At 38.7% G+C, this 22,080-nt stretch overlaps 1 protein-coding gene across 2 annotated transcripts in view; it reads right to left on the bottom strand.

Annotated features, from left to right (window-relative positions):
- fyco1b (FYVE and coiled-coil domain autophagy adaptor 1b) overlaps positions 1-22,080 on the bottom strand; it is a 31,325-nt gene that overhangs the window by 6,871 nt on the left and 2,374 nt on the right. Inside the window, exons 4-15 of one of the 2 annotated variants that reach the window (XM_051701672.1) lie at positions 21,141-21,266; positions 18,938-19,044; positions 15,366-15,509; positions 14,980-15,073; positions 11,897-14,095; positions 11,714-11,806; positions 8,774-8,892; positions 8,496-8,663; positions 8,010-8,153; positions 1,563-1,762; positions 1,056-1,182; positions 609-704 (exon numbers count right to left, since the gene is read on the bottom strand). In XM_051701672.1, the coding sequence (XP_051557632.1) occupies positions 609-704; positions 1,056-1,182; positions 1,563-1,762; positions 8,010-8,153; positions 8,496-8,663; positions 8,774-8,892; positions 11,714-11,806; positions 11,897-14,095; positions 14,980-15,073; positions 15,366-15,509; positions 18,938-19,044; positions 21,141-21,266 (3,617 nt within the window). The remainder of the gene's footprint in view (positions 1-608; positions 705-1,055; positions 1,183-1,562; positions 1,763-8,009; positions 8,154-8,495; positions 8,664-8,773; positions 8,893-11,713; positions 11,807-11,896; positions 14,096-14,979; positions 15,074-15,365; positions 15,510-18,937; positions 19,045-21,140; positions 21,267-22,080) is intronic. The other variant, XM_051701673.1, reaches the window with a different exon arrangement.

The raw sequence follows: 22,080 nt of genomic DNA, 5'->3' as shown, positions 1-22,080 counted from the left end.
CCGTTTTTTATTTTTAATAAATTTGCAAAGATTTCAAACAAACTTCTTTCACGTTGTCATTATGGGGTATTGTTTGTAGAATTTTGAGGAAAATAATGAATTTAATCCATTTTGGAATAAGGCTGTAACATAACAAAATGTGGAAAAAGTGAAGCGCTGTGAATACTTTCCAGATGCACTGTAAATGCACAGTTGACTAAGGTGTCATTTATTGAATAATTCCTGAGGGAATTTACTCAGTGCAATCGTGTTTCTTTCCGTGTTTGCGGAGGTAAAGATGTGGGTAGGAAAGCTTGGCAGCATCAGCAACACTATAAAGAGCAGCGGGACTTTTAGTGAAGAGTCCATTACACACCACGGAGAATGCAGCATTTTTTAACAAGTTCTTCCTCATTTTCTCTTGGAATGTAAAGTGATTAGAAGCTCCAAAATTGTATTCATTTATTTATAAAGTGTTTAAAACCACACAGCTAAGTTCAGTTGTTCTAACAGAACTTCTTGTGACAAAAAACATCTGTTTGTTAATCCTTTGCCATGATGGACAAAAGTCACATAGCAAGTGTATAAGATAATGCAGATGTATAGTAAAGGTTGTGTGTTTTACTCACGTCATCTCTCCAGATTTCAACAGATAGATCTCGGCATCCTGAACAGAGCCAATCAGCTCATCTGAATCTTCTGTGGTGGTGATGTCACTGCTGCTACTGTCAGAATCAAAAGCACACATACATACTCTCGCAATTTTATTTGGTTTACAAACACTCTAGCAAAAGATCTGAATCAATCTGAAAAAAAAATCAGTAAGTATCGACAAGAAAAAGTGAAACATTAGATGAAGTTAGCAGTACACTGGGACACAGTTGCAGGCACCATGCGGCCCTGTCAAATTTATTTTGATAAATGAAAATAAATCCAATAATGAAACTGAAATTCAGCTCAGCAGGAGCAAATTTAATCTAGTCTGTTATTTCAGCACAAACAATCTCCCTATGTTGTTTACATCCACACATGTGCAGATAATTTGTGCTAACAAGACAGGTGTGTGCGTGTCTCACAGGTGTTGTGTCTCTGGAGAGAGTGCAGTGGTGTAGGACAGTGAGCTGCTGTCATGGACACAGCTCACTTCCTCCTCTGAGATGATGTCAAACGCTGTATCGTCTGGCCGAGAGGACTTCAGCACCTCTGTGTGGACAACAATCACATTACACACAGAATTACAGGCCATTATCCACAGAGGGAGAACGGATTAGGGCAAAACAAACAAGCTGCTCACTATTCAACATGCTTGTGAGCGAGTCATTTCTAGTGGTAGTTTAGTACTACAGTAGACACCGGGACAGCTAACCAAGGTATGTCTCTTCCTTCTGATCTCAGATAATGTTCAGGTTCTGATCCAAACCCTAGTGAGCTACCTTGCTACTGTCTGCATAGACCGAAACCTACTTTAGCAGCATCCTAAATGAAATGGCACTTCATAGACAGCTCACAGAGTCCATGACATCTACTGTTGTAAACCTCTCAATGTTTGCTAAGATGGTTCAATTAGTACTGTGACCTCTCACCTGTTAGAGCAGGTGTGCTGGTTTGGGTGGGGCTTGATAGTGGGCTGTAGGGTGGATGTGTAGGACTACTTAGACCCGCCTTTTTGTGCCGCTCTGGTGAGCGAGTGTAACAGTCTTTACAGCAACGCTCCTTTCCACCACCCTGCTGGCCATTAGCAACATAACTGCAGCAGTAGTAACAGAAGGGACGACCACATAACCTGTCACAAAATATGAAGAATTGACAATATAGTACCACTAACAGGAATGAAATACTGAAAAAAGTGTCGACTAATGGGAAGCCTACAGTCTGATGTGTACATACAGTGGCAAGAAAAAGTATGTGAACCCTTTGGAACTAACTGGTTTTTTGCAGCCATTGGTCATAAAATGTGATCTCATCTTCATCAAAGTCAAAATTGTAGACAAACACAATGTGATTAAGCTAGCAACACATAATTATAATATTTCATGTCTTTAAACATTTTTGTCACAAAACATTTTCTCAGTAGCGTTGTGGAGTGTCAAGGTAGACTTTGGCAAACTCCAGGTGCTCAGCAATGCTTTTGTTGGAAAACAGTGGCTTCCTTCGTGATGTCCTGCCTATGGACACCATGCCTTTTTAATGTTTTCCATAAAGAAGACTCATGAACAGAGATGTTAACTAGTTCCAGTGATTCCTTCAAGTCTTTAGCTGTCACTCTATGGTTCTATTTTTTTTCTCATTGATCATTCTGTGGTGTGTCCTTTGAGTCATCTTGGCTGGACGGCCACTTCTAGGGAGAGTAGCCACAGTACTACATCATCTTCATTTATAGATAATGTCAAATTGTGGTCAGATGAATATCTAGTTATTATCTACAATATCTAGCTCTTCATGATAACTTTGTAACCCTTTCCAGCTTTATGCAAAGCAAAAATTCTTGATCGTAGATCTTCTGAGATCTCTTTTTTGAGAGGCACGGTCCACGTCAGCAAATGCTTCTTGTGAATAGCAAACTCAAAATGTTTGAGTGCTTTTTATAAGTCAAAGTACCTCTTACCCACACCTCCAATCTCGTTTCATTAATTGTTCATTATTGTAACTTATATGACGATCAAACCAGATTTTATGACAAATTTATACATAAATGCAGTTAATTCCAAAGGGTTCACATACTTTTTTCTTGCCACTGTACAGTAAAGCAACAATTAAATAAATAAAATGGACCGCAACAAATTCTTGTTTCGATATTTGTCAATATTATTAGTTAGATGGACATTTTTGACTTGATGGAGGTTGCTGGTTCAAATTGTTGTTTGCACTTTGAGCATTGCATTAAACGTGCGGTAAGCTATTTTAGCCGTTCTACTTCCACAAGACTGAGCCGTTAGATTAGCCACGCCCCCTCTTTCCAAACCCCACACTCCAAAGATACCAAATTAGCTTTATTGAGACCGACTTCATGCAGAAACGGTTGTTAAAAACAACAGCACCAAAATAGCGCACTCAACTGACAACTGTTATGAACAACATGGCTTAAAAATGGTAGTAAGTCTCAATAATTAGCTGCAACTACAACATTTGAGAACGTGCAAAATAACAGACAGGTCGAAAGCGTCATTGTCCGCAGAAACATTTTTGTTTGCTGTTTACAGAGTCTAGAGCTGTCACAGAGACAGGTAAGATATCTTACAACACTTCAGTAATATCTCTCAGGAAGTACAAACATTTTTTGCATACCTTTTCATAAACAAAATCGCTTACAGCAAATTTAAGAGTGTCAAGTTCAAATAGTTTTTGGTAACACTTCACAATAAGGCTGTGTTCATTTTAAAATACTTAATCTTGGTTAATGTTAATTGATACATATACTAATAAATTTTTACATTAAAAGTTGTATTTGATAACATTAGTTATGTTTACATGTTAATTATGAACATGAACAAACAATCAACAATAATACTATTAACATTATCGAAGATGAATAAATGCTGTCAAAAGTAATTGCTCATTGTAGGGCTGCACAAATAATCAAAATATGATAGAAATCGTGATATGACCTTGTGCAATAAATAAACCAATTGAACTCTTCAAAGTTTTATGTGTGCTGCTCTGTCAGGTCTGTATTGTGTTAATGCATTATTACAGTGTTTTCAGAGCAGTTCTGTGCTCCGCAACTCCATCTTGTGCTCAGAGGTGTGCTCCGAGTTCTGTTTCGCTTTCTTATGTGCGCTGAGGGCATTATATTTAAAGCACTCCAGATTCACTTTTTATTTCCCTTTTGCATAATTCCAAATATGTCTGGCCACTACAAGTTAATATACAAATAAAATACCCCATGGCACCTGGTATTTGTGGAAAGAGGAGATGTTAAAATGAGGAGCACATTAAACAGATGTCGTGAACTCTGCTACAACCAGAAACTCTTAAGGTGTTCCTGCATATTCCGCCACAATAAAAGCTTGATTATATTATAAAATGAAAGTTTGATATATAACTATCATAAAATAATAATAACAATAACATATTATTCAAGTTAACTAGGTTCCAAAAAAATGATGATGATGAGTAGTTGGCTTAGATCACAAAGTGGAAAAAAACAGGTACACTGTGGACATGTACAATGTAAATATGAACAATTTTATTTATTAGTTTATTTATTATTTATTTAGTTTATTTTGGCTGTAGTGAAAAAGGTCTGAGTTTACTTCGTTTCAAGAGGACTCTTAGGTTTTCATTGGCAGTAGAGCATGGCTAAAACATCAAATTTTGGCCAAAAGGTATCACTTAGCTACTACCTACACTAAATTTTTTTTTAAGGATTTATGCATTTCAATTTCATAACAAAATTCCTTAAAATTTAATTGTGTAATCTTTTTAAAAAAAACAAACAAAACATCAATATATATAAGTTTTATGAAAAAATTTTTTTGTAAAAAATGTTCTGAAATTGAAATGTGTCCATGTTAAAAATAGGCTAAATAATTTTTTTTTTGGAGTGTTTATCAGTTCAAATCGAATATTTTTCAAAATAATCTCAATATGACATTTTGTTCAAATCATGCACCCCTAGTTTATTGTTAGTTCATGATACCTAATGCAGTACAGGGGAAATCAAATAACTGAAAGTTAGGCTTATTGTAGGCTACAGCGAACTACATTACTGTACACACAAACATGCTAAAATAAACACCCTGAAAATTAAAAATTGTTAACCAAACAGTGGTGATATTTAACTCAGTAATAACTATTTTATTTTACTTGACATTTTTGACAAACATTACAGAATAAAACTATGATTTTAAAATTAAGAAATGTATCTTTATTTATTTACTTTTTTGTTATGTAAATTTTCAACACATACACTGTTACCATTGTGCTGATATAACAGTTCATTTAAATGGCTAATGGATCATTCATAACAACTGCCTTAAGCATTTGCTCAATAGCCATGATCACTTGGTCAAGAACGGGGGCAGCAGGGGCGCAAGCCCCTTTCCTTCACAAATCTAAAGGTGCCCTTTTGGTCGTCCAGAAAAAGGGGAGACATTTTAATAATTAAATTAGAATAGTTAAATAAAACAAAATTAAAATCTTTTCATAATCTCACAATAACAGAAATTATGTGTTATTATGAGATCTCTTTGTAAATCGCGGGTGTATTAAAGAAAATTATGCGGAGGTGCTTTAAGAGCGCGTGCTACAGCCGATCGCAAGTGATCCTCCCTATGCCCTAAACTCACTCCGAACTGCAGAGCCGCTGAAGTGGGTACTCTGAAGGAAACATGGCATTACTGTATGAATGTACCCTACACTAATAGTCTTATGGAAGGGCCATCCGAGAAAAGATTCATTTTCTCACTTTCGTTTTGAACGAGCTTTCTAGTGGCATCCCCTCCTGCAGTCCCCTTCGAGAAAGCAAAAAAATGCAGTTTTGAATTTGCCCCGGGACATCAAAGTGCCATTACCTCAGACGAGTAACAGGTCAGATAAAAAGTCCACTCCATGTATTGTGTTGTAAGTTCATCAAAAGAATAATACTCGATTGCTACTGCATTTACGATAGATTAATTAATTATAATGGGAGAAATCGTGTTGCTTTCAGTGATATAAATTCAATTAGTCTTTTATAGAATATTGACAAACTGAAGGAGCTGTCAGGTTCAGCCAAAGACAGTTTGGTTTTGTTGAAACTAATAAGCCATTAGACTAATCACTTTCAGAAAAATACCATTAGGCTACCACAGTGCCGCTCCCTATACACGTATTACACAGTCTGCGTAGGGCACCATCATACCCTAGAGGGGCACCAGAAACTCCACCGGCTGCCCTTACTCGCATGTTATACGCTATTTATAGACCCTGTAGCATTCGTGGAACACAGTCGATCCCCTAACGCTCGCACTTTCTCATCACGCCTTCGCATCGTGCACCACGTTACCAGGGTAATGCCATGGTACTGAATGATTGATCATGTTCGTATTTCATGATAACGTCACAGTACGCCAAGGTACTTGATACCATGAAAAATACCATGGTTTTACTATGACACATGTCATAAAAATGGGGTTATCACAGACCATGTCTGAAAATAAATAAATAAATAAATAAGTGTATTACCATGGTGCTTTTTGTGAGAAATATAAAGGAATAGGCTATTATTTGTGATAAAGGAAAAATGGAGATCTGTGCACGTCACTGATCCAAACTATACTGCAGAAAATCGCATTACAGTTTATAATTATACTTTTGTTTTTCTTTTTTACAAAGTATGGGTACTAAAGAAATTGAATGCAAACAATTGAATCCATCCAATTAAAAAAGGTTTACTCTACAATACAGATGTAAATCTAAATTAAGAAGTTAATAATAAAATAATAAAGTAACAAAAGCAGAAGAATAAAGTTAAACATGCAATTCCCATGCTGGTCTAGGCTTGTTATTCTGGTTTGGTGCTGGTCTAGCTGGTGGACCAGCATAGACATGCTTTTCACTATCAAAAACTAGCTGGTAAAGCTGCCTGACCAGCATGGTCATTCTGATGAAGCTGGTTAAGCTAGTTTAAAAGCCTGGTGCAGACACCAGCACACTAATCCCATGCTGGCTTACCAGCACCCAAAACACAACATAAGCTGGTGTGTGTCTATACAGAAAAAGACTTTTTAAAAATAAACCTGCTCTGAGAAATATTTACTGGAGAAACAAGCGTAACAACTAGCCCCTGTCTTCCCCATTGTAGACCATTCATGATTGACCCCACCCCCCATCCCCACACAAACATCTCCACCTCACACCACACCATGTTTCATCCTGGAAAAGGCAGAGCTGAGAGACTCAATCAAGATTGTGGCAGAGAGAGAGATGAGTTAAAAACAATAATACAGTTGGTGTATCTTTTTTGTTAATGCATATGTTGTTAGGAGTTCTTTATTGGGTGTTTTCAGTGGTTATGTTTTGCAGTTGCTGGAGACCAGGTCAACATTGACAGACACAGGTGTATTGTGTAATCCGTGGACATGATGTCTGATCAAGAAGATAGTGTTGTCTATAGGAGGCCAGTGTGAATTGTAAAACCAGCAGCTTTGAGAAGATCTGTTCCAGGAGCTACAGAAGAGACTTGATGCAGACACACACTATACTTCAGAGTCAGATGCCTGTTCATGTACTGAACTCTAACTGAAGCTTCACAATGTGTTTCAGATGTTTGTATATTTTATTATTGTTATTTTTTGTATATTTCACATTTTTAAACAAAGATATTTGAACCCAATTATTGTCTCAGCATTTATGTTGTGTCAACATTGATTAATGGGCTGTAATAAGAGGCATAAGCTTAATACTGTTTGGGATTGGGTGGGGTAAATTTTAAGTTTAACCAATAAAATGAAAGCCAGTGTATGCAGTGACCCAATGGTTGTCAAGATTTAAGGGTAGGTTAAGTTTAAGGGCAGCTAATCCAGTTTGAGATAAATGGCCAATAGGGGTGACCATTTTATCTTGAAGGTGAGAAATGCAAATGTGACTCAAGTGTGAAAAAGTCCCCTGACAGACAACTTAAGAGGATTACTTACCATGGGAACAACAAATGGCCATAACACAGAAGGAATCGTCTGTCACTATACATCCGAGTGGTATATAATCGGATGTAAACGGGCCTATGGAATTTGAGACTTCGGGCCAGTAGATTTCTGAATATGTCTGAAATTCAGTGATTTATACAGGAATCTACTGGTCTGGAGCTCTTTTCATGCAGTGTAAGTTGTACAACATATCATCAAGAATCTACCACAAACTGTTTTAAAAAAAAAAAAAAAGATTGGAGCAAAATATCTGTCTTTGACAGCAAGTGTTAAAAAAAACATCTTGAGACTCGGGTCCTACTCTGGTTTTTGAACAAAAGAATGAGTCCTATATAATACATAACTAAGTATGCTATGTACTGTAGTTTATAAAATTCATCAAAAAGATCCAATTCCACCCTTTACCTGCAGTTATATCTGCGCAGCATCCAGCTGAATTGGCTGCGGCAGCTCAGGCAGTATGTGACATCTCTGTCAGTCTGTTCTTCAGCTCTCAGTTTCTGCTCAAACTCCAGCGCATCCGACTTCTGCCACAAAGCATCTTTCTCCCTACAGGGGGCATCAAAGTTCTATGAAGAACAGCTCACAACAATTTAGCAGCTACACTACAGGGCCAAAAGTATGTGAAGACTTAGCATTAGTGCCACATGTTCCAATTTCCAGTGCAAAGCCTTTCAAGAAGAATGGAAGCTGTTATAGCAGCAAAGGGAACCCAAACTCCCTATTAACGCTCAAGGTTGTGAAATTGAATGTTCATCAAGCACATATGGATGTGGTGTTCGGGTGTCTACGTATTTTTAGCAGTGTAGTGTATCTCCTGATTTGTTTCGATTAAAATATCAGTGAAAACACCATAAGTAGGTTGAAAACTATACAGGCCAAACTTATCACCTTATGAGCTCAATAAGTCTCTCCTCTAAGTTCCTCTTTGTGCGGAAAAGGTCATCTATCTCAGCAGACATCCTCAGCTCACAGGCTTGCTTCTCCTCTGTACTTCTGCTTAAGTTCACCCTCAGATCATGACAGGTCTGTTGAGCAAGTGCCAACTTCTCCTCAGCTCTAACAGAAACACAGAGAAAAAGGAGGCAACCATTCAGTGTGACTTCTGTTATTGTTTTTTTAATTTTTTTATTTATGGACTACCTGAAATCAGTACAGAAATCTCTTACCTCGATAAGTCCAGTGTGAGGCTTTTTATCTGTTCCTCTTTCTTATAAATTACGGTTTCAGAATCACCAATAAAGGAGTTTTTCATTTCGATCATCTGACTATAGTCGCTGTTGACAGACTTTCAAACACAAACACACATAGAAGCACAAACATGTTAATTTTCCCTCATATTAAGGACGGACTTCATCAAATTTTTAAGGGTGGGAATCTTTAGGCACCTAATAATTAAATTTCAACTCAGAGATTTACACAATTATTGATGCAACTCAATTTCTCAATGGCAAACATAATCTTTAAAAAAAAAAATAGTAGATCTAAGGGGGCCTGGGTAGCTCAGCAAGTAAAGATGCTGACTACCACACCTGGAGTCGCAAGTTCGAAACCGGGGCATGCTGAGTGACTCCAGTCAGGCTTCCTAAGCAACCAACTGGCCTGGTTGCTAGGGTGGGTAGAGTCACGTTGGGTTAACCTCATTGTGGTCGCTATAATGTGGTTCTCGCTCTCGGTGAAGCCTCCACGTGCACTACGTCTCCACGGTAATATGTTCTCAAAATATTAATAAAAATGTCAATGAAGTGATATGTGCAGATTTTGTGCACCGCGTGGCTCTTATTTGTATGTTTTGTTTTGCTCATCCTTTTGTAATAAAATATACTAGTAACATATATACACTAGATTGAAAAATGTGAGAAAATCTGAGTGGCTCTTGTCCATGCAATCCCACTTGCCAATGGGGTAAGAAAAAAAAAACTTGTTTTCCCCCTTTAATTAAGTGTATTTTTCTTACACTATTGGCAAACAGTTTTTTTTTAATTCTTTCTTGTTTTAAGCACAAACCTCACAAAATTGTGTTAGATTTCTCTGATAACAAGACTTGATATCTTGTGTCATTTTGCATCTTTAATAAATGTAATAAATAAACAAAACAATATGTAACAATATAATGCTTATTTTCCAAACAAAGCCTACCACAGTAGAAAGATATAAATGCACTAAAATAGCACCAATTCAAGTAACATTAAACATTTCCCAAAGTCTAAGTGGAAGTTTGACTAATTGAAAGAACTAGTCTCCAGATAGGTTGCATATTTACTGCAATGTGCATTAAACTCAAATCCTCCACAACATTAATCTGTTGGTAGACAGTGGCTATCCACTTTGTTACAGCAATCATGAAGCTGCGTTCATGATTCATGTCAGGGCAGCAACACCAGTGGCACTTTGAAATCCACATTAAGAGCACTTGCAAACAAAAACGTCTTATTCTGCGTTTTGTTGATAGTTAAGATTTGACGTGCTTCTGTGGTTATTAAAATGCACCTTACACAGGTGGAAAATACTTGATTTCTATCACAAGTCCCATCTGGGCTTGTTTTGTACATCAAATAGCATTAGGACCTCCTTTCTTCATCAGTTTATCACGGAAGCGCTGTTGTGTGTATGTTTGTGTGTGTGCAGAGATTATTTTATTTACTGAGATAACAACCTCCGCGGTTCTATCACAGGAGAGAGTGTAACGGTCAACTAGCGTGTTACCATAGAATGTCTATGGGACCACCGTGTTATGCTATTTTATGTTAGGCTTGTAGACTCACCTTGGTGGAAGGGCTCTTATGTGTGCGTGTTGAGAAGTGTGCGTCAGTGTAATGACTCCAGGCGGACACATTACAAAGGTTCTACCCTTCAAACCAGTGTTTATTATTATTATTACCTCCCCCAAAAATATAATATCTGAGCTTCCCAGTCACTATCAAAACAATGATGTTTATATTTTGAGCAGACTGCTCAGCTCCACTGATCCCTTTCTAGCTCAACCTATAATGTGAATTTGGGGCATGGCTACTTGTTCAGCCGGGGGAATATGGACATCCATGGGAGACGTGTACAGAGGAGAAGAAATTTAGCTTCGCCAAAATTCTAAGACTTGCTAAAACACACAGAAACAGAGAATGGAGTAAAACCAGAGTGAACACTGGCATCGCATTTAAAAGGTGGAGGATTTTGAGGGAATTTTTGGGTTTCGATGGAGAAGCCGAACTTGCCGAGTTGCTTCTTGACAGGTATTGCCACACAAGTTAGCTAATTACTGTCGAGCTCCAGATAAATTCGTAAGATACTTGGAATATGTATCATTATGCTTACTAGTTACCAAAATAATCATCCTACCTCATGTGCTGGATCCCCGACATATCCGCCTGCCGTTCAATCCAGCGATGTTATCAAATTACCCAATTCCTCTGCCAAGCCTTCTGTCCGGTGTATATATGTTCTAGTGGTCATGTTTATTACGACATTAAGCATTAATCACCTTTTATTTAGTATGGCCTATTTGTGCATAAGGAATCAGAGTGCGAAAGGGCGTGATGAGTCTAAGAGGTGTTGGCAAATTATACTTTATTTCTGTAATTCCGTTTGGTGCCAAAAGAAGCGCATAAATTACATACTTCACATTTAAGCATGTTTAGATATTTTTACTGGAAAATTAGACAAAAATACAGATTAAAAAAATACTTTCGCAGTTTAGCAAGCACTACTAATTAATTTAAAGTTTTGATCATGACTTTTTGTGATACAATGCAGAACCGTTCAAGTAACAATCACAAAGAAATATGAATCTGATTTTTTCCCAGACCTACTTAAGCCCAAGGAATATTTAGTTTTTTAGCATGATGCAAATTTCTTCATCAGCACAGTACATGTGGACGGTATGCATGCAGCCTAGTTTTTCTAGACACACAGACAATCTGCGTCTTTGCGTGCCACCGGCACATGCGTCTGAAGTTGACTGTGCTAAAAGACAATCACAAAGCAGTCGAAGTGTGCATGCATTAAACGTGTCCTTATGGGCTCGCAATAAAAAGAGTATACTTTACTTTAACTACTCTTATTTATGTCTTGAGAAATGAAAGACTTTCAGCTGTGTATAATGATCATAATACCTCCAGCTCAGAAACTCTGGACTCAAGCCTTGTAATTTCCTCAAGTTCGATGTCCAACCTCTTCCTCAATCCATCCAGTTCCTCGTTCAAAACCTTCAACAAAAACATTCATAAACAGTGTTCAATAAAACTGAACAATACAGGCCAAAAACAACATCCATTTTCAGCATTTACTACCATTACCTGCACTTGGCTCTGGTGGTGTGCATTTTCATCGCACAGCTGGGATCTCAGAGTGTCCACCTCTCTCTGCCGGATCTCCTGGAGGCTCCTGGCTTCTTCTTCAGCCTGTTCTAGCCTCTCCTGCAACTTCTGTGTAGCTTCTGGGACTCCCTCAGTATGCTTTAGTTGTTCTAGTAGTCTTGCGTTTTCTTTCCTCATGACTTCCATTGAATTGCTCAGAATTTGCACCTCCTCCTGTGCCTCCACCTGTAGCTCCTGCAGCTTGGTCGAGAGATCCTCCCATCGCAGCTGAGCTTCAGCGTTCTGCCCCGTTAGCATGCAAACTTGCACCCCAAGTTCAGCTGTCTCCGTGTTGGCCCTGTCCAAGGCCTCACGGGCCTCTCCATTCTCCATCACCAACGTGTTGTTCTGTTTCTTCAACAAGTGAAGCTCTTCTCTCATGGCGTTCACCTCCTTTTGGAGTTCCATTCTGGCCTGAGCCTCCATATCCCTCTCCTTGACCAAGGTGTCTTCTCGTTCTCTGCAATGAAGTAGTTCCACCACGTGTCTGTGGTTTAGTTCTTCCACCTGTCCCTTAAGTTGCTCTGTCTGAGCCCGGAGGTCTTCTCTGGAGGCTTCCGTCACCTCTTGCAGAGCCTGGATCTTCATCCTCTCCTCAGAGCTCACCAAGAGCTGTGCTCGGAGCTCCATAACATCCTCCTGAAGTCTAGAGACCTCCTTCATGTTGAGCTCCAACTGGGCCTCAGCCAGAGCCAACCTGGAAGTGGTGGCTCCATTATTTGATCTTAAGGATTCATTGGATGCCTCCTGGAGATGCCTACAAGACTTCCTCTTAACCTCCTCAGGCATGGCAGCACTCTCATCTAGCTCTTCCAGCTTTGATATAATGTCCTCTTTACCTCCGAGTTGGTCATTTTCAGTTTCCAAATTCGTAAACACCACTTCCATTTCCTCATTCTTCAACTGGCCATTCGGTAGGCACTCCTCTAGTCGCAGGTTTTCGACTACAAGTCCAGCTGACTCCAGCCTGTTTCTCAGCTGCCTCTCCGAGGCCTGTGCGGTAATCAGCTCATTCTCTAGAGCCGTCTTGATTTGTGCCAGCTCCTTGCTGCTCTCCTCATTTCTTTTCACAGTCTGGATCAGCTTGGCATTGATCTCCATTAAACTTGTGCACTGGTTCTTGTACTCTTCCAGTTTCTTGGCTTGTGCTTGCAAACTCTGACTCTCCGCAGTCAACCGCTGGTTGCAACTCTCCAGTTGCCGGATCTTCTTGGTACTGCTGGACAGCTCTGTCTCCTTCGCCTTAAGTCGTTCCTCAAGTGCAAATTTCTGTTGCATCTCCTCTTGTGCTTTCCTCTTCAGCTCCTCCAATTCACCCTCTTGTGCCTCCTGTGTTCTTTGAAAGTCCTGGAGCTGGGTACGGAGGTTTCCAGTTTCTCGCTCCTTCAGAGACAGCCCCCCCTGAAGGCGGTTGATGGTCATTCGCAGCTCATCAGCCTGTTGCATTGCAACAGTTCGTTCCGCATCAGCTGAGGTTTTAAATGTATCCAGTTTGCCTTCAGTCTCTTTTAGTTTTTCTTCCTGTAGCTTTAGCTGCTGAGCAAGTCTCTCAGCCAGTCTGGCTCGGTCTTCGCTCTCTCGTTTGGACTCAATTCTCTCCTCTTCAGCCTCCTTTAGCTTGGTTAAGAGTTCTTGGATCTTCCAGGCTGAATCACAGTAGCTGGCTGCCTGCTGTCCTTTTTCACTTAAAGCTCCATCAAGCTTTGAAATAAGTTCCATGTTCCTGTTCTCGGCAATGCTCAGCTTGGCTTCTAAGTTGCGTTCTGATGCCTCAAGGACTCGTAGGGCTCCCAGTTCCTGTGTGGTGGTATGGAGACGATCGGTGCACTCTGTGACGGCCTTTACCACCTCCTGTCCAGCCACAGCTGAATCTGCGGACTGGTCTCCTTGTTTCTCTCGATGAAGAATTTTAGCAGCCAATAGCTGGTCTTGTAGATCCTTGACCACGGCCCTCAGATCATCTGCTTCATTGTTGAGCAGCTGAATCTTATCTTGAAGCTCCTGTTGTCTCAGTTCTGATTGGTCCAGCTCAATGCGCAGGTCCTCAGAGGCACTACAAGAGAGCTCACCCAACTCCCCCAGATCTCCTAGGAGACTAGAGCCGAAATCCTGCCCTGGAATAAACTCCTGATTTGGCTGCTTTAGGGAAAAAGAGCCACAATTATCAGTGACTATATGACTGTATTGTAGTAGGTAAACAAAATCTAACAGAATACAAAGAAATAAAAATGCATTCTCTCATACTGGTTTTATTGTCGATATTGAGTGTTACAAAATGATTAGTATTGCAGAATCAATTCCTGTGCAACACTGTCTGAGTGATACAAATAAAGAAAACTTGGCACATATAAAATTTTAAATGAACAGAGTTGGGGGTTAAGTAATGTGCATTAAATAATTTGATTACATTTTAGAAGTTAATAAAGACATGACTTTTTGAAATTACACCATAATACTTGAGTTACTTTGTAAAATAAGTAACGCACATTACTGGTTTGGAAGAGAAATTAAGACAAAAGTAACTAACACATTACTTTCTATAAAGTGGCCAAGTAACGTAATTAGTTACGCAATAATGAAATGTGCTATTTATAAAAGTAGCCAGAAAAATTAAAACAAAAGTAACTACTAAATGGTATAAAAAGTAACTACGTAACATAATCAGTTCTGTAATGAAAAACTTTACAAGAAAATTTAACACAAAACAAACACACTACTTTCTATAAAATGTAACTACATAACATAATTAGTTACGTAAAAATTTTATGTTTTTAAATAAATGTAACAAGAAAAATTTACATAAAACTGACATTACTTTCTGTAAATAGTACCTATAGTATGTAACGCAATTAGTTACACAATAATAAAACATGTTACTTATAAATGTAATGTTCCCGAACACTGTTTTGAATTGAGACAGCTGCCATTCTGTGTTTATGTATTGTCCAAGTAAAGCACATCATTTTAAGGATATGAACATAGTTGACATCTGTGATAATAACATCTCTAAAGTGTTACTAAACCTGTGAGTAACTGCTGACCAAACTGTTGACACTAGAGCAGCGACTGGGTGGTTTCCACACATGAGCGGGTGAGACAGCTGATCCCAGAGTCTTTCTGTATGAGTAAAATTCACATAAGAAGTATGTATTTTGTTTTATTTGATTCAGTAAAGTACTATTAATGACTATTTAACCATGAAACACATAGGCTGGGCTTAAAAAGTCTGCTAGTTGTCATTTATGTAGGAGTCATTTTAAGAAATCATTTTGGGAGTTGCCTGATTCCTATGAAAATATCGAAAAGTAGATGAGTAACCTACAAATAGCTTTATAAGCCTTTGAGTATGTGAAGAATAATTTATTGTATAGTAATTATTACGCGGCCAAACCATCATACTGTAAATTACCTGGCAAAAGCGGGCCAGTCAGAGTCAAGGTCATGACCTCTGGATGCTACATCAAACTGGACCTCATTGAGTTCATACAGGTGGTTGATGATATCAATGTTCAGATGCGACTTCAGGAAGGGACTGCGTTCATAATACCACTCACTGTGGATAATAAATCATACACAGTACATTAACAAGTGAAAAGTTCTCGGGATGTCTAAAAATGTCCATTACTGTAGGTGGTAGGTCTTATCACACAGAGAGGAGGTGCACACTCTGACACGCTGGTGTCAGGAGCACAACCTCTCCCTCAGTGTCAGTAAGACCAAGGAGCTTGTGGTGGACTTTAGGAGAAAAGACAGAGAACAGAGCCCCATCACCATCAATGGAGCACCAGTGGAGAAAGTCAGCAGCTTCAAGTTCCTCGGTGTCCACATCACTGAGGAACTCACATGGTCCGTCCACACTGAGGCCGTTGTTAAGAAGGCTCATCAGCGCCTCTTCTTTCTGATATGGCTGAGGAAACTTGGAAAGAACCAACACATCCTCACACGGTTCTACACCAGCACTGTAGAGAGCATCCAGACTGGCTGCATCACAGCCTGGTATGGCAACAGCACCGCCCTCAACCGCAAAGCCCTGCAAAGTGTGGTGCGAACTGCCAGACACATCGTTCGAGATGAGCTTCCCTCCCTCCAGGTGTGTGAAAAAAGCTCGGAGGATCATCAGAGACTCCAGCCACCCGAGCCATGGGCTGCTCTCACTGCTACCATCAGGCAGGTGTATCGCAGCATCAGGACCCGCACCAGCCGACTTCATGACAGCTTCTTCCCCCAAACAATCAGACTTTTGAACTCTTGATCACTCACGATACATACACTACCGGTCAAAAGTTTTGAAACACTTGACTGAAATGTTTCTCATGATCTTAAAAATCTTTTGATCTGAAGGCATCAGATTAAATGTTTGAAATTAGTTTTGTAGACAAAAATATACAGGTGCATCTCAATAAATTAGAATGTCGTGGAAAAGTTCATTTATTTCAGTAATTCAACTCAAATTGTGAAACTCGTGTATTAAATAAATTCAATGCACACAGACTGAAGTAGTTTAAGTCTTTGGTTCTTTTAATTGTGATGATTTTGGCTCACATTTAACAAAAACCCACCAATTCACTATCTCAAAAAATTAGAATACATCATAAGACCAATAAAAAAACATTTTTAGTGAATTGTTGGCCTTCCGGAAAGTATGTTCATTTACTGTGTATGTACTCAATACTTGGTAGGGGCTCCTTTTGCTTTAATTACTGCCTCAATTTGGCGTGGCATGGAGGTGATCAGTTTGTGGCACTGCTGAGGTGGTATGGAAGCCCAGGTTTCTTTGACAGTGGCCTTCAGCTCATCTGCATTTTTTGGTCTCTTGTTTCTCATTTTCCTCTTGACAATACCCCATAGATTCTCTATGGGGTTCAGGTCTGGTGAGTTTGCTGGCCAGTCAAGCACACCAACACCATGGTCATTTAACCAACTTTTGGTGCTTTTGGCAGTGTGGGCAGGTGCCAAATCCTGCTGGAAAATGAAATCAGCATCTTTTAAAAGCTGGTCAGCAGAAGGAAGCATGAAGTGCTCCAAAATTTCTTGGTAAATGGGTGCAGTGACTTTGGTTTTCAAAAAACACAATGGACCAACACCAGCAGATGACATTGCACCCCAAATCATCACAGACTGTGGAAACTTAACACTGGACTTCAAGCAACTTGGGCTATGAGCTTCTCCACCCTTCCTCCAGACTCTAGGACCTTGGTTTCCAAATGAAATACAAAACTTGCTCTCATCTGAAAAGAGGACTTTGGACCACTGGGCAACAGTCCAGTTCTTCTTCTCCTTAGCCCAGGTAAGACGCCTCTGACGTTGTCTGTGGTTCAGGAGTGGCTTAACAAGAGGAATACGACAACTGCAGCCAAATTCCTTGACACGTCTGTGTGTGGTGGCTCTTGATGCCTTGACCCCAGCCTCAGTCCATTCCTTGTGAAGTTCACCCAAATTCTTGAATCGATTTTGCTTGACAATCATAAGGCTGCGGTTCTCTCGGTTGGTTGTGCATCTTTTTCTTCCACACTTTTTCCTTCCACTCAACTTTCTGTTAACATGCTTGGATACAGCACTCTGTGAACAGCCAGCTTCTTTGGCAATGAATGTTTGTGGCTTACCCTCCTTGTGAAGGGTGTCAATGATTGTCTTCTGGACAACTGTCAGATCAGCAGTCTTCCCCATGATTGTGTAGCCTAGTGAACCAAACTGAGAGACTATTTTGAAGGCTCAGGAAACCTTTGCAGGTGTTTTGAGTTGATTAGCTGATTGGCATGTCACCATATTCAAATTTTTTGAGATAGTGAATTGGTGGGTTTTTGTTAAATGTGAGCCAAAATCATCACAATTAAAAGAAGCAAAGACTTAAACTACTTCAGTCTGTGTGCATTGAATTTATTTAATACACAAGTTTCACAATTTGAGTTGAATTACTGAAATAAATGAACTTTTCCACGACATTCTAATTTATTGAGATGCACCTGTAATTGTGCCAACATATTTATTTATTTCATTATAAAATTAAAATTTAATAAAAAAAAAAAAAAAAATACGCTTTTGAAATTGATGACTTGGACCAAATAATAAAGAAAAGCACAGGTACAGTGAATTTTTATTGTATACAGTCTTCTTATTTTGTGTATACTGTGTATTGTATATTATTAGGTGTATATTGTGTTGTGTAACATGATGTGTAAACTGTGTTATGTGTAAATCAGATGTTTATTGTAATTGTCATACTGCTATGTTCCTTGGAACTGCACCCAAGACTTTCACTCACTGTTGCACATGTGTATATGGTTGAGTGACAATAGAGGGATTTGATTTGATTTGATTTGTTTGTTGTAACTATGAAAAACACTGGCCTTTGGACGGCTTGTCACAGCTGTGCTGTCACTATTATGATTAGTTGTTACTATTATAATATTAAAAAAAAAAAATAGCTGACATTACATATCTTCATGCTTAATTTGAAAGAGGAAGGAACTTAATTGTGAAATCTCTTGTTTCAAGAGAAGTGAAAACACGCTAAGGAAGAGAAATGAATGGTCCAGTGGACCAGTCCTCTCTGATTCAGCATTTTTGTAACCTTTCGTAACAGCAGTTATAAAAAACATTGCCATTTTAGTGGCAACTATGAATGTATTCATGCATTAATTTATGCACTAATGTATTAAAAATCTACATTCAATTGACTATGTTATGTCATACACTAAAAGAAAATCCATATAATTTTTTTATTGTATGACAGACTAAAATGTAAAGTCTAAACATTTCACATTTATTAGTAGAGACAACTTCTCTTTTAATTATCTGTTTTCATGTGAATTTCTGACCGTACTTTGGAAATTGAAAGACTAGAAGTGGTTGTGGTTTTCACAAAAGTGGTTGTTTACATGTTTGATTGCAGGTCTCTGTTGTACTTAAATCACATGATGTACTACTGATTTTATTTATATATAAAATAAATATATCAGGTCTATCCAGTAAGTACATTACCATGTGATCTTGGAGTTCATAAGGCATTGCTGAAGAGTGTCTGCCAGTCTTTGGTGCACCAGACAGTAGCGAATGAATGCTCGTCCCTTCCCTAATGACGTCTTCAGCTAAACCACACAAAGTAAACACAAAAAGGCCTGGCACTGAATAAACAAGATATGCATGTTTCAAACGAGAGTTGAGAATGACATGTTCAAGGAATGTTCCGGGTTCAATACGGAATCTCAATCAATAAGCTAAGCTCAATCATAAAGCATTTATGGCATTATTTTGATTACCACCCCAAAAAAAAAACTAAAAAAAACATTTAAACTTTAAAAAAAGGTAAAAACAGAGGTTTGGCACTTACAATGGAAGTGAATGGGGCCAATGTTTGGAGAGTTTAAAGGCAGAAATGTGAAGCTTATAACTCTATAGAAGCACATACATTAATTATTCTGTTAAACCTTGTGTATTCATTGAGCTGTAAAGTTTTTCTGTCGTTTTCATGTTTAATTCAGAAAGTTATTCTCTTCTCTATTCCAGTTATTCTTTTGGCAATACATATGGAATTTTTTTTTATGCAGTATTGTGTAATAATTCCTTCACTTTTGGCAGACCAGTCAAAAAATGTATAACAGGTACATTCATCACACTGTAAATAGAAAGTCAAGACTCAAGAGTGCAGTGTTTTATGAGATACAATACTCCAAACAGTGTGCTTTGCTTGTATATTGCACATTTTGGCAAATGTAGTAGCACATCTAGGTAGGTATTCCATACACAATGAACATGTAGTACTACAACAACAGTATGAGTAGTATGGTAGTATGCTATTCTGAACACACGTCTGTCTCTGGTACACTATTGTCAGGAGAGCAGATGGAGGATTATAGTGGGTGACCAAAGAACATAAGGACACCAGATGGAAACGTTACACTACAGCTGATGCTGGAATTCTGGATTTGCTCTTGAGTCAAGTCTCTTTCAAAACTATGCATTTGTGTATAAAAGGAATTTTGTTGAAATTCCAATCAGCCAGTTGCAGTAAGAGTATTGCATCTCTTAAAAGGATAATTCACCCAATAATGAAAATACTCTCATCATTTACTCACCCTCATGCCATCCCAGATGTGTATGACTTTCTTTCTTCAGCTGAACACAATCGAAGATTTTTAGAAAAATATTTCAGCGCTGTAGGTCCATACAATGCCAGTTAATGGTGACTAAAACTTTGAAGCTCAAAAAAGCACATAAAGGCAGCACAAAAGTAATCCATAAGTCTCCAGTGGTTAAATCCATTTCTTCAGAAGTGATATGATAGGTGTGGTTGAGAAACAGATCCAATATTTAAATAAATTTTTACTATAAATCTCCACTTTCACATTCTTCTTCTTTTGTTTTTGGTGATTCGCACACTTTTTCGCCACCTACTAGGCAGGGAGGTGAATTTATAGGAAAAAATGACAAATATCGATCTGTTTCTCTCCCACACCTATCATATCACTTCTGAAGACATGGATTAAATCACTGGAGTCATATGGATTACTTTTATAGTCTTTTATGTGCTTTTTGGACCTTCAAAGATCTGACCACCATTCACTTGCATTGTATTGACCTACAGAGCTGAGATATTCTTCTAAAAATATTTGTTTGTGTTCAGCAGACGAAAGAAAGACATACACATCCGGGATGGCATAAGTGTTAAAACCGCAACCAAACTCACAGACATAATATAATGTATGGTAGCTGCCAGTGACAGCATATGTCATTCATGTTTACTTTTAACTGAAATCTAGATTTCCAACTAGTTTTCCAGTTGCCCCCGATCTCTCCTACACAAACCAAAAGTTTGTTATAGTCTCAAAAAATGGTGCTGGAAGTAGTGTGAGAGAGCAAAATATAAAAATCACCTGTCTTGGTAAAGGAATAAAATGTGTATGTGTAGTATGTACAAGTCTTTTGTCTATGAAGTGTAAAATATTATTTGAGAGAGACTCTATGGCTAGTCTAACTACACATGACCAACCTGAGGCTGAGCGGCACTCTGATTTCCTGCTTCAAACCCTCCGGAGAGGAGTACAACAAAAAACGGATATCAAAATGTCAGAAAACCAGTGACATAAAACTGCAAAAGAGAAATGAGAAGGTATGCCAGAGCCATTCACGGACTGGCTGAAGAGACTGTTTTCCCGCAGAGTTTTGGGCTTGTGTGGTGGATTACCTCAGGGATTGATTTGACAAAGCGAATGCCGTCATTAGCTCCTTTAATCTTGGCCAAGCAGTCACAGAAATAATCCCAGTAGTCTTTCCTGCTGCCCAGAAATGTGGTCTTCTCTTTCTGGTCAAACTGGACAAAACAGTCAACAGTTAAATCTCACAGCACAACAACTCTGTATGAACATGACTTTTAGATAAATATGACTGTGGAGATTCACAATCATCCAGGTCACCATAGAATATGATGTTGAAGACCAACAAACAACTAGTTATAACTAGAGCTGTCAGAAATAACAGGTTAACGCATGCAATTAATTAAAAAAGTTTAATGCGTACATTTTTCTTAATCACGATACAACAATTTACCGTTAATACAGCATAAACAAGCATAAACATTTGTTGGAAGGGCGGAACCTTTGCGATGTGTCCGCCCAGAGTCATTGCACATATTATAGATATTACAGTTTCATTTTCTGTTAATGCATGACTTTCTGTAAAGCCACTTTGAAATTGTGTGCGTTGTGAAAGGCGCTACACAAATAAAAATGACTTGACTTGACATGACACTGATGCACACTTCAGAGCACACACACAACAGCGCTTCCGTGTCAGTGATAAAGTGATGGGGAAAGGTCCTCTTAACGTTATTTGATGTACAAAACAAGCCCAGATGGGACTTGAAATCAAGTATTTTTCTGCCTATGTAAGACTCAATTTAATTACCACAGAAGCATGTCAAGTCTTTACTATCACCAAAATGCAGAATGAGACTTTTTTGCATGCAAGCGCTTTTCATGTGGAGTTCAAAGCAGCATTTGTAGCTGGCGTTGACACCCTGACTTGAATGACGCAGACAGCCACAGACTATCGGCTGAGTAATATTGTGAAGAATGAGAGTTTAAGAGATTTAATGCCCGTTGCAATGAATATGCAACCTATGGAGA

This window comes from Myxocyprinus asiaticus, chromosome 6 (genome assembly GCF_019703515.2).
Source record: "Myxocyprinus asiaticus isolate MX2 ecotype Aquarium Trade chromosome 6, UBuf_Myxa_2, whole genome shotgun sequence".
Taxonomy (NCBI): domain Eukaryota; kingdom Metazoa; phylum Chordata; class Actinopteri; order Cypriniformes; family Catostomidae; genus Myxocyprinus; species Myxocyprinus asiaticus.
This window is presented reverse-complemented; position numbering and strand designations above follow the sequence as displayed.